This window comes from Oculina patagonica, chromosome 3 (assembly GCF_052425735.1).
Source record: "Oculina patagonica isolate OP01 chromosome 3, crgOcupat, whole genome shotgun sequence".
Classification (NCBI taxonomy): Eukaryota; Metazoa; Cnidaria; class Anthozoa; order Scleractinia; family Oculinidae; genus Oculina; species Oculina patagonica.
The window spans coordinates 11,425,208-11,443,221 of NC_135760.1; the positions used below are offsets into that span (position 1 = coordinate 11,425,208).

Genomic DNA, 18,014 nt, shown 5'->3' on the forward strand with positions numbered 1-18,014 from the left:
TCTTTGAGTGAGCTGTGCTTGTTGGATATGAAATCACTAACATTCCCATTTGGGACCATTATTAGCAATTTGGCCACAGGTGTGGCTGAACTTGGCGTAGAAAAGCTGCAATATTTTCCACAACTTCTTTCTGCAGAATTCCTGACCAGTCTGTCATTTTTTTGTGTGTCGTATAAATCCCATTTCTCAGCCCAAATTTTGCTCAAATCCCAATCCCAGGTCCATTGTTTTTTGAATAGATAGATAGACAAGATAGACAACTTTATTTAAAGAGGGTAGCACGTAACAGAAATTCTGAAAAACCTGTGGCCCTCTATTTTTAAAAAAATTACAATTTCTAGAAATATAAAACTAATTAATTAATCTAAATAATCTAATTACAAAAATTTAAAAACCCTAAAATTACAATAATTGATTTTAAATACAAATGATTTGTTTACTACTTCTAATTACAAATATCATTTATGACAAATAAAATCAGTCGCGAGAGTGGGCCATGGCCAGGCATTTAGCCTTGTATTTTTTTTAAAAATACAACAACTTTATTTTACATAATTATTAAAAAATATACACAAAATATACACGAATATTAAACAACAATTCGCCGATGTGGAGGTGGATAGTGGTGGATATTTACCGAGCCGCGAAGATAATATAGCCCGAAAGGATGATCATTTTTGACTTGTTTATTCCTGTCAACGAGTACAGTTTTCGAGCGCGAGTTTCTCGGAGGTGATTAGCAAAGGATATACGGAGTTTGAGACGGTAGCCAATGTGCGCGCGCCAACAACACTATCCACTGTTTGAGTATAAACTAATACATGATATCGTATAAATGTATTCAATTTAAACATGCTTTTTGCCTTGCAGTATCTCGAGATACTGTAAGGGACTGCCTATTATTTATTATTTGTAGGAGGTACAGCTGTTTAGGACACCCCCCCCCCCCCACTCTACCAGGGAAACATTTTTTTACCACTGTAACAATAAAATGTAATGTTTTTTAAAAATGCATTCTTTCAAAAGTAGTTGTACAGCGTCATCCGGCAAAGGTGTAAAAAAAAAACTGTAAAAATTCAGAACCGGGTTGCCATTTCCCCTCCGTTAAATAATAAACGTAGCATTTGTAATCTACTTATTTTTCATTCAAGTCACGGATATAAAATGGTAAAGAGGCGATCAGCAATGAACGTCGGTAAATATGATATGAATTCGACTAATTTAGCATCCCGGCCAACCACATAACGTGTTCGAGGTCGCTGTGACGTCAGCCCATCTACGATCGCGTCCACGACTTTGTAAGTGTCTGGGGAGGCAGCGCCCAGAACCTTGACTAAATCGTCAAAAGCTGTAAAGAAAAGAGGAATACAGAGCACTTTTTATAAAAGTGACAATAGAAAGCAAGGGACCGCGGACGAAAATGCTGCTGTGTACGTAGGAGCTGGCGACAGCTCTAATCAGCCAAAAATAAAAATACAGAGACAAGAAAAGCAAGGCTGACACTACGTAGAAATGGTTTTTTCATTTCTACGTAGTGTCAGCCTTGCTTTTCTTGTCTCTGTCTTTTTATAAAGACCGTGACGTGAAACTCAAGGATAGTAACGGCGCTTAGAGTCAGTGTCTACGCTTGTAAAAAGAGAAATAAATTAAAATGAACCCAAAGGTATGCAAAATGACAACCAAGAAACATAAGAAGATGGCTAAGGTCATCCCAAAAAATGTTTCGTTTCCCACCTTGATGGTGGGTCGGTCGGTCGGGCAAAAAAAAAAAAAAATGAACACTTGAAGGGTTCTGGATTCCAGAAAAGGCCGGGCTGTTCAGTAAGAAAGCCTTATTACAGAATCAACTCGAAAACGTTGTCTTTTCGTTCGTTATTCCTTGACAATCTTTAAATAACGTAGTATCGATGTTTATTAAAGACAAAGACATCACATCATACCAATGGGGGCAAACCATTGATAGGTGCATAAGAATTGAAAACCAGGCCTGATGTTTGGTGAATTTCGATTTCATATCCCTGGCCTGAAAGCCAGCATCAAATACATGTCCTGAACATTGACATACCTTTTTGGAAATATTTTTCTCCATAATGCTTTTTCATCACTGGATCCAATTCATGCCACAACCGCTTAAGTGATTCTAGAGGTTGCATTAATAAGTTTGTCTTAAAAAAACCAGGCTCAATCATGCTGACCAGCACTCCCCACGGGCTCATTTCGCGTCTGAGGGCATCTGAAAAGGCTTCAATACCATATTTGGAGATAGAATATGCAGACATCCGAACAAGTGATACTAGACCTGTTAGAGAAAACAGTGCTTGGTTTTCAAATTAAATATTAAATTAAGTTGCTTGAAACGTGAAGAACGATCTGCTAATAGTCAGTATGCATTCATCATCTTAATGGTGAATGCATTCATATACTCTGCTTGTTATGTTATATACTAGTAGTAATCAGAGATTAGGGGAGTGCGTTCGACGTATCTGTAAGGTAAGGTAAGCAGGCAGTGGCAAAAAACCGACATGGTCGGCCTACTAGTAGTATGCCTTATGTCAAAGTTAGTTTCCATGCTTATACCTCACTAAACGCGAGGAGGATAAGTGTGAGAAAGATTGTGCGACGAGCCAAAATGAATGAAATATTATTTACACAAAAATAATTATTTATTTCACTTGACCTGTTATCGTTTGGCACTAACGAGATTTAAACTTCCACAAACTTCGAATTCTGAAAATAGTTTTACTTTGATTTAAAATTCCACAAAGTACTTAAAAATACAGACAATTCACACAGTAATCCACTACACGCATATTACATTCACACAACGATTTCCTCGTCAAAACGTCTAGTGTTTCTAGGAAGAACGGTATATCACAAATTCAAAGAAGTGATAAAACAATTTCGATCCGTATTATACCCACTCTCGATGCATTCAATTCTAACAATTTGTAGTTTTGTGCAACATATAATTGGAGAAAAATACGCTGGTTTACCTACGAACGAACTCCGTACGAAACTACGCATCGACTTACTCGATTTCCACTCTTTTTACGACGTTCGGTGGCTGAAGACAACTCTGCTACCTTGGATGATAAACCTTCTAATGTTCTCCATGACATTTTTGCCAAAATTACAATTTTGGAAACACGTTTTTAACCCTTTTTTTCAAGCAAAATAATGTTTCTAAGCTGCGTTTGGGACGCCATCTTGTTTTACATGAAATCGAGGCCATCTGTGGCTATCAGTTTCCCGGCCGAGATTTGCCCCTGCAAAAATCAATCGGGGCGGCCAATTTGGAGTCCATACACCTGCGCGTAGGCCTTTCTCGATTATGCTAGCATTTTTTTCGGCATTTTTTGGGAAAACGAGCATTTTTTTCGTTTTTTCTTCAAAAAAGAATTGCTAGCATTTTCTGTCACTTTTCATGACTGTGATCCAGATTTTCAGCACTCAGAACTCAGAAGGATAAATAATCCTAAAGTTTCACAATTTTGATTACATAATTTGATTGTTTTCTGTCTGTTTCGACTGTTTGTGCGTTGTGTTACTTGTGTAGTTGTGTTACTTGTGTGTGTTTTTCAGTTTTTTATTTTTTATTTCTTTTAAAAAAAATAAATATATATTTTTATTTTTTTTATAAACAAACAATTATTAAGTATCACCTGTTGTTGATATGAGCATATAATGTGAAAGTTTGTACGTTTTGTTTGAAATAAAATAAAGCATTTTTTGGAATTTAAGTGGCATTTTTAAGGAAATTAGGCATTTTTTTTAGCATTTTTTTGGCTTTATTCGAGAATTTCTAGTAGCATTAAATGCCAGTTTTACTAGCATAATCGAGAAAGGCCTACCTGCGCGCGCATTACGGCTCGATTTATTCCGCATAACAGTGCACAGGCCTACCAACTCAAAAGACACAGGACGCAAAACAGAATTAGGCTTGCGCTCTCCTTCGTCGAACGCAATAATAGTCAGTGAGTAATCATAATCTACCATATCATGGTTGCCACAGAAATCAGGTTTATTTTCACATTTCCACATAAGTTTTCCTTGACTAAAAATTAAAATCCTTGACTCCCTGACCTTCAAGAATTTTATTTTCCCCTGACATTTATCAACCATGTCTAAATATCATCTGCCAGTTTTTTTTACTGCAGTTTAGAGCTCTTTCCTCCGAAGAGGCCTCTTTCGCGTTTCGTACGGGCTGGAGAGAGGTGAAAAGTAAGCATGCAGCCTGGGGGGGGGATCCCATATATGGGCTATATAGGTATGTGCCGCCCGTTAGGGTATGGTTTTTGAGGTTCTCGGTCCTTAAATAGGGTATCATTTTTGGTCCTTTTGACATTTTGTTCCTGGTGTGATCCTTAGATAGGGTACCTATATTCTATCAGCTTTAATAAACGCCCAGATAAACAAAAAAAGGTATCTTAAAACTGAAATACCCGTTCAAGTATTAGTAAAGCGATTTTGTAAAGATTTGTGTTTGGCCGTGCAAGGTTAGCCGCTATTTGGGTCGTCACGGAACGCTTCTCCTTCCCTTGAATAGGGTGTCATTTTTCGGTTTGGGGCCTTAAAAAGGGTATCAATTTTCGCTTTTTTTATCTTAAAATAGGGCAAGGGTTTAAGAACCTTGGCGGCACACCCCTATCCGAAATTTATGCGAGTACCCCCCTGGGGCATGCAGAGCCTGGAGAGAATCGCACTTCCCCTATTTTTCATTTTTCGTGTTTTTCTGCCTTCCCCCACTTAAGAAGCCTCTGCAGAGGAGAGAGAGAGAGAGAGAGAGAGAGAGCTGTTAAGAGAGTTTTCAGTCAGGCTTAAAAAGAGTGCAATCAACTTTTTTTTCAATATTTTGCTCACAAACATACAGGATTACCTGCTGCACTTGACAAGTTAACAACTCTTCCCTGGGACTTTTTAATCAACGGCAGAAATGTCTTGGTGACGTCAATCATTCCCCACAAGTTGACGTCTGCGATGCGTTTTACATGGCCCAGCGGTGTCCATTCTATTGGTCCTACAATGGCAATTCCAGCATTGTTCACCAGTCCCCACAGGCCTGAAATTTATCGATTAACGTATATATCAACTCAATTGCTTGGAATATGAACAGCTTTTAAAAATCAAATACGGGTAGTCAGGAGTTGTCATATTTACATTTTTATTGTTTACTAGAAACAAAAGCGAGGTCGTTATTACACGCTTTTTGAAAAAATAAAAACTTGGCGAGAGGCTTGCACGCGTGACCATAACCCCGGGGGGACTCTCATATAAATGGGGCGGGGATGCTCGTCAGAAATTTTGGAAAGGACCCTAAAAAAGACCAATCTTGGCGTGGCTCAAGCTTTTTTAGACCACTCAAAGGTACCAAAATTATAAAAATAGAATTTATATTTGTATATTTCTTCATATGCAACTCCAAAACGAGACCCTGATGGCTTAAAATATCGCCATTTTGCCCAGAACATCCTAGGCGAGACCCAAAATCTGAAATGTAGAGAGGCCCGCCCCTCCTGCTCTGAAGGGAAAAGCGCCCTGGGGATGAGGTTGAGAATTTGCGCGCGAAAATTGAAAACTGAGCAACCCAATTAGAGCAATCTCGTCCCCAGAGCCTGTGTTCCCCTTGACCAGCGGTCGGGAAACTCAACGGCTCTGGACGAATCCAAACCGGAACCAGGAAATCCTGGTTCCGGTTTGATTGTGCGCGTGCGCCAGAGATTACAAGACTCTTTTGCGCACGCTCCACGTTCCACTGAATAATTAAAAAGTCATTCGACCGTTAATTCATTCACAGGAGACTAGACATGTCTGCGGTTTTATGCAAATTCAGGTCGTGTCACGTAATTGTAATAAATGCTGTTTTGGGATCATTCTCTACTGTTAAACATCGTTATACATTAAACATGCTTATTTAAGTGAAAACGAATTGCTCTGAGACTGTTGATGTCGTCTCCAAACAGAAATACATCCAAAAACTGCACATATTTCGATTGCGTGCACAATCTGTGATTTGCATAAAGCACAGACTTTCAACTCCCCAGGGGCCAGGACAACCATCCCGACGCACGTTCAAATTTTGGCGCGTTACAGATCGACCAATCAGAAGTGTTTTTATTGTTTCGGCGGCTTTTTGTGTCTAGTGTATCTAGACACTATGCAGAAGGGGTAAAAATCTCAGATAAATACTTCATGTAAGCTAAGATATCAAGTAATGCGCATAGAGTTTCACTGGGTTTCCCGTTCCGTGACCATTTACATGAGGATAAGAACGCATTCAGGAAAAGTGTAACTATCGATATATCATCGTGACGATTTCGCAATCACTCGAGTACAAGGAGATATTCGGAACCCAATTGAAATCAAGTACGAGCACAAAGAGGATATTCGGAGCCAATTGAATTCGAGAATGATCACAAAAGGGATATTCGGGACCAATTGAATTTGAGAACGAATATTCCGCGACGTTTGCGATGCTCTGTGTCAGTGATAATGCATTTGCTTCTAGTAGCGAACTGCAGCGGAACTAGCTAGCCCAGAGAAGTTATTGTGAAGTGTATTTTGTAGAGCAAGAAAAAGCTGAAGCTGCCCGACTGAAAACAGCTGTGACTGACCAAACATCTGCAAAAGCTGCTGAGTATTTATGTGGACAAAGTAATAATAGAAGTAGTAAACTACTTGCAAATCATGTAAGCGTTGGTCAATTTCACCATTTCACGTCTAATGATTACGGCATATAAAGTGAGAGCTTCCATATTTACGGGATTGTTGCCTTTAAGAGCACGAGAAATTGCAGACACTTTTAAAAACTCAGTTTATCTACCACTTAAAAAATCACACAATTTCGGGGTAACAATGGCCTTTATTAAGCGTGCAAATGCCCTCCAAATTCCCCAAAATTTTTTGACACTCAAAACTCTAATTACTCAGCGAATACAGCCGCCTCTATTGCTCCCGCTACTACGTGCGAAATGCGCCAACTGGGGTTAGGTTAGCTTCTGTCATTCGTTTCCTTTAATAGATAAAGCCGCTTAAGATGATTATCTGTGATTATCAATGATTCGCCGCATGAATGCACGCGCGCTGACTTAACTCACGCTTTATAAATTTAGACTTCGCTAATGTTTGCCCTGTTCCAATTTACTGTCAATTTAAACGTTTTAGGTTTTGCAAAGTTTGTTCGTGCACGTATTGTTTCGGAATTGCGAAAAAACGTGCTTCCGAGATAAATGAAGTAATTTCATTATCTCCTTTTGATCGCGATTGGCACGAAAGTGTTAGTTTTTGTTATCCCTTGTTGGCCAGGCGATAAGCTGTTGGTGTTTACGCTGTTTAAAATTAACATCAGGGTCGTTACTGTTTTACAAGCATTTCGCAAACCCGCTTTAACGTCTAAAGAAGCAATTGAAAAACAGGGTTTTAAGTATAAACAGGCCTAAGAAGTGCGATCCTTCAGTGTGAACTGAAAATAAGCGTCAAACTATCACTGTTGCTTGTGCGTCAAACATTTTCAAAAGACGACAGGGCAAGATCGTGGCGATAAAAAAAAAAAAAAAAAAAAAAGATCGTGGCGATAAGGTTGTCGCCTTAATTTGCAATGTATAAAAACACACAGTATTTTAGGCGATGATGTGAAGTCTTTCGTCTTAAGTAATGGTTTTGTAGCTATTCGACCGACCAAATAGGACTGCGAACTAACTACACGTGAACGTCGAATGGAGATTAAGTTTAGCACAACAAGAAATCGCCACGAAGAGCACAGAGTAAAATTCTTCTGGAAAGTTAGAAAGGACTTATACAAAATGTAAACGGATGAGACAAATTATATTTGATGACTTCTATTAGATTCAGTAAAAAGACAACTTCTACAATTGGCCTGTGTAATACAATTACGAGACCACGTTTGACCTCTGTCGCATGTATTACCAAATGTCACGCTACAAGATAACGCAACTTTTGTTTAGATCTTGTTGAACAGTCATTCAATACAGAAGTTGCTAGCTATTTAACCGGGTGGGGGTCTGGTGCCCCCCCGGTTCATAATCTACCTTCGGTTTTTTTTTTTTTTTAGTTTTTTTGTCGGTAGGGCATTGAAGGTCACGCATGTTGATTGGCTTAAAACAGGTCATCTTTCATCACCCACTTGAAATTGCCTCAGTGGAGGAAGGAGAATGGGACGGAGGAAATGTTTTAAATTACTTGCCACTTGAGGGATTAAAATTACGTGCGTTATACGCGTTTTCCGTGTGTTTAACTCAACAACAAATCATCGCTTAGACCACAGAGCAAAATAGAATTGCTGCTCAGTTAGAAATGACCAGTACGACATATAATTGAAAGAGTCAAGTTATATATTATGCGTTTTAAAAGTAGAACGAAAACAACTCTGATATCTCTACCTTCAAAGTCTTCAAAAGCGATCAAAGTGCCTTTGACCTTTAACACTGATGGCCGAGTATCGTATATCGCATGTCACGCTTCAACATAACGCACTTCTTGTTGAACAGCAACAAAAGGAAAAAAAACGCTACTGGGTATACGTCTAAAAGCCTTAGGCTTTCTTGTTAGCTAAAACATAGTTAGTAGAGGTGACTACTAACTATGGCTAAAAGAGTGGTTAAACATTAACCACCCGGTTTCGAGCTACTAAGTAGCTTCTTGTTTTATTTAGTATGTTAGTTTTTTGACAAATTTCCTTATTTAATATCCCGTTAGGAAACGTCATCCCTCTGCATGGACTGCGTCCCGTTTATTATATTGCTCGCCATTAGAAGGCACATCCACATTGTGAGAAATAATTTTTGGGAAAGATTACTGAATATGAGATATTATCGCCAAACACGTCGATTTTAAGAGCTATTTTTGCGGTGAACTAATTAAATACCTTATTAAGATTTATGACACGCATTCGACTCCTGACACCCAATTATATTTCCAAAATCCAGAAAACAACTTTGAATTGGGAGGGGGGAGTAACACAAATTTTTGCAAAATTATTTATTTTTAAGGGTACAAATCGACCCATAAAAAAAGAGCGTGAAGGAAAAGAGCTAAAGCATACATCTTAGGCTCAATTAGCAGCCAGGAAATCAGCCCACGCTCATCCCCAAAACGAAGATCCTAATCCTCCGGAAAAACCAAACACATCTGGACTCGAGAGATCAACGGAAATCAACCATAGTTACAGGTGTGATCGCGAGTACCAGTATCCACCTTGCACTAGACACATGTTCGCATTGCGGACCTGTTATTAGAATAGCCCAGAGGTCCCGATCCCTGGCGCAGACCAGAAGGATCGCGGCCTCTGGGGACGAGATTGCAATTAGAGATACCACATGAATCTCCGTAGAGCTGTTGTCAGCTGTTATTAGGTCTAATTGCATCCTGAAAGCTAAGAATAAATTGCTAGTGCGAGAGTGCAAAGGTCTTTTTTCAAACAATCTCGAGCCCAGAGTCCGTCCAGTCGGTCAGCGGTACGGGACGGACTCTGGAAAACTGGAATCGATCAGATCAATTTCAGGTCGATTTCAGGTAGAACCCTGGTCTTCCGGTTTTATTGCGCATGCTCTCAGGTCTAAGCGGAAGTAAATTTCCCAGAACGGAAGTAAATCGAGAAAGTTGAACTATTTCTAACACAGTATCGACACAACTGGTGATTATCGAAGCAACAAAAGTAACAAAAACGTTCTGCAGTTAACAAAAGAGAGAGTTAACAAAAGAGCGTCTGGTGTTTTGATTTCCGTTAGACTCTTTCTTGAGCATACTGCTATATTGGTTTTAAATCAAAGATCTTGTTTGCCTTCCAAGATTTCGCCTGACTGTGTGCATGTGTTCGTTGTTGTTTTGCGGACGACAGTGAATAAATTTACATAAATTTGCACAGACAAGCTATTGTTCTGTTGATAAAAATTTTTGTTTGGCGACTTTCATATATTTCAAAGGCTTCTCGCTGACAGCGCATCTTTTCATGATAGATTGCATGTTTTCGAGCAAATAATTTTTTCCTCGTCAAATAGTGGTAATATTAATAAGGACGTTAAAGGCCACATCGGTCAACTCTATTCAAAAGGTGTAATTAGCATTTCGGCGACTCAGCTCGTGCACACATTCACGCAATTCACGTGCACAAAATTGTACAATTCCTTTTTTCAGCAAAACAACAACGCGTAATGTTCAAATTCTGCTTTATTAGTTATTATTTTGAATCGAGAACTGTCTGCGATATTCCGTTTTTCAACCGTAAAAGAAAACAGTAGTTCTAGCGAGATTTGTAAGTCAACTATAAATTGAGTTTTCAATCGACCTTGTCCTTGGTGACGCCGTGGTTGTTGGTATAAAACTCCGCTCAGAATCGACGCTTAAAGGAAGTCCTTTTTTACCGAATGGTAATGAGGTGTAGTGATGATTCGCGAACTTGAAGTGACGTGTTTCCGTCACTCCATTCTGATATTAAACCGCAATTAATTCATGCATTAACGTGCTGACAGAAAGGTTGTTTAAAACGCCATTCAGCACATGTCAATCAAAAACAAATTATCCTATAACCTCATTCCGCAGGGTCTCTCTCTTTCAGGGAACAAGGTTGAATTTTTACAAAACAAATCGAAAGAGGATAATTACACTTATCCTCTGGTGATAAAAGAGAATAGAATTCGCTCTACGAAGCCGTAGAGCATACTCTATCAATGACCCATTCACCTAAGAAAACATTCAAACGCAAACGAAGTGAGATTGTGACATAACTGATAGCAGCTATAAGCTACATGCAGTTACCGCGTCTTTATTGTAAACACAACATTCATGCTGCACGATTTTGTTTCGCGTCACATTATCTTCGTGTCACGTCATCCGTTTTTCATCTTTTTGAGTCGTGCAGAAACGCGCATCTTTCTCAAGTTTTATTCGCTGCTCAAAATAACGCTATACGTGCTGACAGAAAAGTAAACATATCCACAAATCAAATTTACCTAATGCTAAATGGATCAAAGGTTACACTTTTGTGATGAAATAGAATTCGCACTACGAAGCCTGAGAGCACGAACCATCAATGACACAATTCCCATGGAAAAATAAAACATTCAAAGGCACATTATTGAACGCTTATTTGAAGAAAAAAAACTATCAATGACCCATTCACGCAAGAAAACATTGAAAGGCAAATTAAGTGAAATTGTGACATTACTGATAGCAGCTGTGAGTTACACGTAGTTACGGTTAAAAAATTATTACGCTCGCCATGTGACGTGTTGTAGTTAACACCAAATCCACAGCTTGAATCCACAGCACGTTTCTGTTTCGCGTGACGTCACCTCGTGTCACGTCATCTGTTTTTCATCTTTTTGAGTCGAGCAGAAACACGAAGTGCTCGGGCGTATCTTTCTCTCGAATTTTATCCGCTGCTCAAAGATAACGCTATACGTGCTGACAGAAAAGTATAGATATTCACAAAACAAATTTACTTAACGCTATAAAGGATCAAAGGTAATACACTAACCGGTAAATATTTACGAAACCTGAGAGCACGAACCATCAATGACGCAACTCATGTGGAAAAATAAAACATTCAAACGCAAATAAAATGAGATTGAATTACTTTATTGGACACTTATGTAGAAAAAAAATGCGAAGGTCGGCACTTCATCGAATTGCCAAATTACCATAAGGTTGCTCGAAGAGCCTTTGATTATTCAAGGTATCTTTTGAGTTCAAAAAGAACGGTAGAATTAGAAAATACTTCATTTATGTAGCGCCATATGACGAGTTCTTAGGTGTTTTACATAATTGAGGTGATACACCTGAACATTTGACCATGGAAAACAAAAAATGTGTTTCCAGGGTTTCCGGTTTGGTTTACTTCCGGGGCAGATTTTCAGACTTCCGTGTTGATTTCTATTGTTCTGTGAGGACCAGTAAGACACTGAATTATTATTCAGTTTCCCAGAGTGAGTCCCGGCGACCCTACCGCTGACCAACCGCTGACGGATCGCGGAGCCGGGGGTCACTCTGGGCTCGAGATTGTTTTTCAAAGAGAACGTGATAGAAACTGCACTTGCGCATGCCACAATATCAAACATTCGCTGCCACGAAGACAGCAGGCCCAGCCAATCGTTATTGAGTCCATGAAAGAGCACTGAGTACCACATAAAGGAAAAGCCGTTTTGGAGCCGATTTCCAAGATTCCCCTGCACTGTCACGCATACGAATAGAAGCAAATCCAAGAGTTTATGACGATTGCGTGACTTTATTTGTGGCGACGTTCTTTTATCTCTTCAATATTTACCTCGTCTTATTTCCATAAAGCTGACGGAAATTAGACGCGATACAATCGAGTGATTGAGCCAATAAGTATTATTATTTTGACCTACCACGACTAGATTTTCGAGCATTTCACCCATTATCGGGAGTGGAATCGTGAATCATGCATAAACACATGAATGCTATCATTGATATTGGGGCGTGTGAATATTGAAATTATATAACAAGAAAACGTTACATGAGTCATTTTTACTAAACTTCTTAACAAATATATTACAGAAATGGCTGGAAATAGCATTTCTGAGCATCTAATTTTCGAAATTTTCTGGCGGAGCATGTCCCCAGACCCCCCTACAGAAAAACACTGTAAACGCGAATGCACTCGACACCCTTGGCTTCACATCTTCATCCCTTACAAATTTGACTGTGAAATTAAGTATGTTTCACACCGTGAATATTTTAAAATAATTGACGACAGAAAATCAAAGAAAATATTTATATCGGTTTTGTGGCATAGTCATTATTCGTGCTAGCAGAGTTTTCCAAGTTTGGAAAAGTAGACTTTGCTAGCAGGGAACCAGCACAAACACTGCAGAGAATGCACAAGGAAACTGGCAAGAAGTTATTTTGAAAACTGGATGCAAACAATGAAATAAGAATCATGAATATCGAAAAAAAAATTATAAATGAATTGTGGATTATTGAGGTAAAATAAGACAGGAATCATGAATATCTAAAGTCCAATGATTCCGCTTCCACCCCCGACCCATGCCATCGGTATCGGGAAAGGTTGTTTCGTTTAACAGAATCATTATGCGTATAAAAATCTTACCTTGTTCCGAGGGTAACACATTCTTCACTTGCTTAAATACATCCTTAATTTGCTGTGAGTCTGTGACGTCCATCTGAAATGTTTTCAGTTTGTCGCTCGTCATCGATTTCAATTCTTGTGCTCCTTGTTTTGTTAAACAGGCAGCTAATACATTAACTCCCATCTTGTCCAAACGAATGGCGGTTTCACGACCGAAACCCGAGTCGCAACCAGTAATGAAGACATATTTCGTGTGCAAGTTTTGCACCTTTCGGCTTGCAAGAAACTTTATCACAGTTATCCACAAGACGACGAGAGTTACTGCCCCGGCAAGAAATAAAGTTACGCACATGTTTACACGACGTTTTGACCTTGAAACTGTTGACGTGTTTATTTTGTCGTGTGCAAAGCATCGCAGGTTAAATTAAAACATAAATGCTAATGAGCAAGACTGAATATTTTGATATTTTTAATTCGTAAATGAAGCGTGAATTTTTTCTTTCTGCCTTAAAATCTAGATCATGGAAGCAAAATTTTGGACAAGTCTAAACACCATGTGCGAGAGGTTTACTTCCTTTTTGGGGCCGTAACACTCATCATCTTGCGAGTTAAACTGTGATAACTTTTCTGGCAAACCAAAAGTTGCAAACCTTGCCCACGAAATATATCTTTATCACTGGTAGCTAGTAGTGCGACCATAGCAACAACGTATGGCATCCACCAGTAGATCCGTTTTCTTTGGTTACTCTAGTGTATAAAGTGGAGGAGTTCTCGGGCCTTAGTTAACTTGTTCTGATTAATATTGAGTTTATTCTCTTCTACTTTTGTTACTGCCCTTTCTTAATATTTGGTACATAGCGGTCGAGTACCTACCTAATGTTACTTTACTTTCCACACAAAAAATAATAATATATACGTATGTTATTGACAATCAAGGGCGGCGTTACCAGTCAAATTGGTTGACGACAGGAGCTGGGCAAGAGAATGAATTTTGACTACTCTAACAGATACATTGTGTAAGTAAATAAACAGCATGTATTGCATGCAGAGGCGATGACGTTTCCCAAGGTGGATTTCAGGAAATTTGTCAAAAACCTAACGTTTACTAAATTAAAGTAGCTGACAACTTCTGTGTTGAATTATCAACAAAAAGTTTCGTTATCTTGTAGCGTAACATCCGATATCCGATATACGATACTTCTCGCGAGAGACATGCAAGGTCAAGCGACTCGTAATTGTTTAAACAGAGCAACCACACAGATTTTTTGTATTAGAAAATGTAGAGATGCGATCATGTCTGTCCACTTAATTCAATAGAACGCACCAAATACATAACTTGTCTCTTTCGTTTATACTTTGTATCAGTCCTTTCTAACTTTCCAGGAGTATTTTGCTTCGTGTTTTTCGCAGTATGGTCTCTGTTTGCGTAACATTTCTTCCTGTGACAAGTTCCCAGTCCCATTCAGTATTGATCGGTCGATCGAGCGCAACAGAATTTTATACAGATCCCGCCGACCGCCTCATGACATAAGGCGAAAATATACAGCAATACAACACACTAAAATGCCAAATAAGCTGTATGTATTATTCCTCCAATTAATAAACTTAAGGTAGAATAGGCACATCACTCTCTCGAGAGGAGATCAGCAATAAACGTTGGTAAATATACCATGAACGGGGCAACTTTAGCATCCGTGCCAACCACATAACGTGTTTGAGGTCGCTGTGACGTCACCCCATCTACGATGGCGTCCACGACTTTGTAAGTGTCCGGAGAGGCAATACTCCGGCGCTTAATCAGTATGTCAAGATCTGTTAAAAAAAAGTAAAATAAGGAGCACTTTTGTAACGACTGCATGTGTCGTAAAACTGAGTTGATTGTAAAATTGATTGCAATAGTCAATTTATGCTTCACATGGAGATTTTAACCAAAAAGAACTTGAAGGAAAAATATTTTTAAGCAATAGCTATAGTAAATAAACAAGTAAACTACCTTAATGCAGTACATTTCAGGAATACAAAGTTCTTTGCGGGAAAACGCCCCAGGGTTAGGCTGAGGACATGGCATGATGATCCTGGAAACGATTTTAAGTAATAAAAAATCTGCAGTTTTAATACACGGATAAAAGAGACAATACTTATCCCCACCCCTCCTCGAATTGGGTTAGATAGTGGGACAAACGGTAAATAGACTTACATTTATGGAAATATTTTTCTCCATAATCTTTCTTCATCTCTGGGCTCAAGTCATCCCATAACCGCTTTACCGATTCAATGATTGAGTCTGATACATTTGTCTTAAATCGTCCAGGTTCAATTATGCTGACCAGCACTCCCCACGGGCTCATTTCACGTCTTAGGGCATCTGAAAAGGCTTCAACACCGTATTTGGAAATAGAATATGCAGTCTTTTGAACGGGTGATACTAGACCTGATAGAGAAAACAGTAATTGGTTTTCAAATATTATACATTATGTTGCTTGGAATATGAAGAGCGATCTGCTTAAAGTCAGTATGCATTCATCATCTTAATGGTGCATGCATTCATCATAGTTAGTAGAGGGGACCCTCTACTAACTATGCATTCATATACCAAATTTGATTGCACGGCTCTGCTTGCTATGTTATAATAGTCAGTAAGCAATCATAATCTACCATGGTTGTCACAGAAATCAAGTTAATTTTAAAAATTCCCTGACATTTACACATAAATTTTCCTCGACTAAAAATAAAAATCCTTGACTTTCCCTGACCTCAAAGAATTTTATTTTTCCCTGACCTGTGACAACCCTGTCTAAATATCATCTGCCAGTTTTCTTTGACTGTTAAGAGAGTTTTCAGGCTGAAAAAGAGTGCAATCAACTTGTTTTCTCAATATTTTGCTCATTAACATACAGGATTACCTGCTGCACTTGACAAGTTAACAACTCTTCCCCGGGACTTTTTAATCAACGGCAGAAACGTCTTGGTGACGTCAATCATTCCCCACAAGTTGACGTCTGCAGTTCGTTTCACCTGATTCAGCGGTACCCATTCTATTGGTCCTACAATGGCAATTCCAGCATTGTTCACCAGTCCCCACATGCCTGTTGTTTAATTTATCAGTGCATAAAACTCAAGTCAAATGGAGGTTTAATGTATTGCGTATGAAGCCTAAGTACATATTTCTTTCTTCAAATGCTTTAAAATTTTTCAATTCCCACACTCCAGAAACATTTAAGATTTGATCAAATTCTCTGCTGAACATGTAACCTGAAATACCAGCAGGAGTCCATTAGTCATCTCCCGTCACTCACATGGGGGTTAGGTTGAGGGCATTCTGTAAACACCTTCTTTAGATAACATTTTGACCATCGGGATTATTTCAGATACATTGCTGCACACGGAATTCATTGAAAAAAACGCTTTGGGCTATACTTTGCAAACAGTGCAGTCTGCCTTTAATTGGAGCCCTACTGTTAACTTTATCACACCTTGGGATTTACTTTACACATCCAACCATTTGATTGACAGCAGCTAAAATCTGCTTAGGGACTCAAGTTCTCCTAAAGGTAAGCCAGCTGACCAATCATCCGTTTTTTGATCCGTTTTTTTTTTGTGTAAGAAAACTGAAAACACTATTTGCGTTTCATTTAATATCACTATGTCTTCAGAAAATGTTCAATATCCGCAGTGCTACTGAATCACAGATCCAGCCAACAGGAGTTTAAGATAAAGCTAGATGATAAAAAGAGTTTAAGAAATCAAACTAAGGCTCAACTCAATCATATATGTCAGGGAGTTTTGATTACTGGGCGGGGGGGGGGGGGGGGAAGGGTATAAATCCCATTTCCCAACCCATGTTTTGTCCAATTCCTAGTCCCATTCCCAATTTTTTGTTTGTGATTTCCAGTCCCAGTGACCCAAATCCTATTATCCAAGTGAAAAAAAGGTAATTCCCAGTTCCCATTTTACCCTTTCAGGCCCGTCTTCCAAGAACCCTCTGGACTGTCAAGCATGCGATTATAATGATCGCGTGATCGATCGAATAATCGCTTTGGTACTCATTGCTCATTAACATAAATTTGATGTTGTCTAGCAAAGTTATACTTGAAATCAAAAGCTACTCTACCATTTTAACTTGAGCCTGCCTCTTTTTGGCATGCAACGGCTGCCCTTAAAGGCATTAACCCACTTACCTTCGATTGGAAAAGCAGTTGCTTTGAACCTTCAACGTAATGATTATGCTGTACTATTAGATATATGTTCTTACCTTGTCCAGCGGGTAGCACATTCTTCACTTGTTCAAATACATCCTTAATTTGCTGTGAGTCTGTAACATCCATCTGAAATGTTTTCAGTTTGTTGCTCGTCATCGATTTTAGATCTTCTTCACCTTGTTTTGTCAAACAGGCAGCTAATACATTAACTCCCATCTTGTCCAAACGAATGGCGGTTTCACGACCGAAGCCCGAGTCGCAACCAGTGATGAAGACGTATTTCGTGTGCAAGTTTTGCACCTTTCGGCTTGCAATAAACTTCATCACAGTTATCCATAAGACGATAAGTGTCACGGCCCCGGCAAGAACTAAAGTTAGAGACATGTTTACACTGAAGTTGGTTGCGTTGGTTGCGTGCAAGAACACGAACGCGTGATCTTAGGCTCATAAGCCGATCGCGTTACTAGTAACACAATACCGCTCATGAGAAGGAGTCACGTTAGTGTTCCCTTGTTGAAGGGGCTATGTCACGCAATTTTAGAATTCACTGAGATATCACAATGACGGCTTAAAACTGTAGAAGATCTCAAAAGAAACTCAGAAAGGCCAAAAGGGGCATGAATGGGCAAAATTCGAGAAGATTAAAACTGATTGCGTTCGGGTAACCTTAACGTCGGCTCGACTTTTTTCAAGTTTACCTCAATTTGTATGAAAGTGTCATTATTTACAATGCCACGGTGGGCACAGAATGA

The 18,014-nt window shown here is 39.1% G+C and overlaps 2 protein-coding genes across 2 annotated transcripts; both read right to left on the reverse strand.

Moving 5' to 3' along the window:
* Positions 1–256: 256 nt before the first annotated feature.
* LOC144646525 (retinol dehydrogenase 7-like) lies at positions 257–13,519 on the reverse strand. The gene is made up of 4 exons (XM_078506148.1): positions 13,085–13,519; positions 4,877–5,059; positions 2,066–2,299; positions 257–1,348 (listed from the first exon to the last, which is right to left on the reverse strand). Exons 1-4 carry the CDS (start codon positions 13,413–13,415, stop codon positions 1,152–1,154), a joined length of 945 nt encoding a protein of 314 aa, XP_078362274.1. The 5' UTR covers positions 13,416–13,519; the 3' UTR covers positions 257–1,151.
* Positions 13,520–13,847: 328 nt separating this feature from the next.
* LOC144646526 (retinol dehydrogenase 7-like) lies at positions 13,848–17,944 on the reverse strand. The gene is made up of 4 exons (XM_078506149.1): positions 17,316–17,944; positions 15,967–16,149; positions 15,261–15,494; positions 13,848–14,875 (listed from the first exon to the last, which is right to left on the reverse strand). Exons 1-4 carry the CDS (start codon positions 17,644–17,646, stop codon positions 14,688–14,690), a joined length of 936 nt encoding a protein of 311 aa, XP_078362275.1. The 5' UTR covers positions 17,647–17,944; the 3' UTR covers positions 13,848–14,687.
* Between the last annotated feature and the right edge of the window lie 70 nt (positions 17,945–18,014).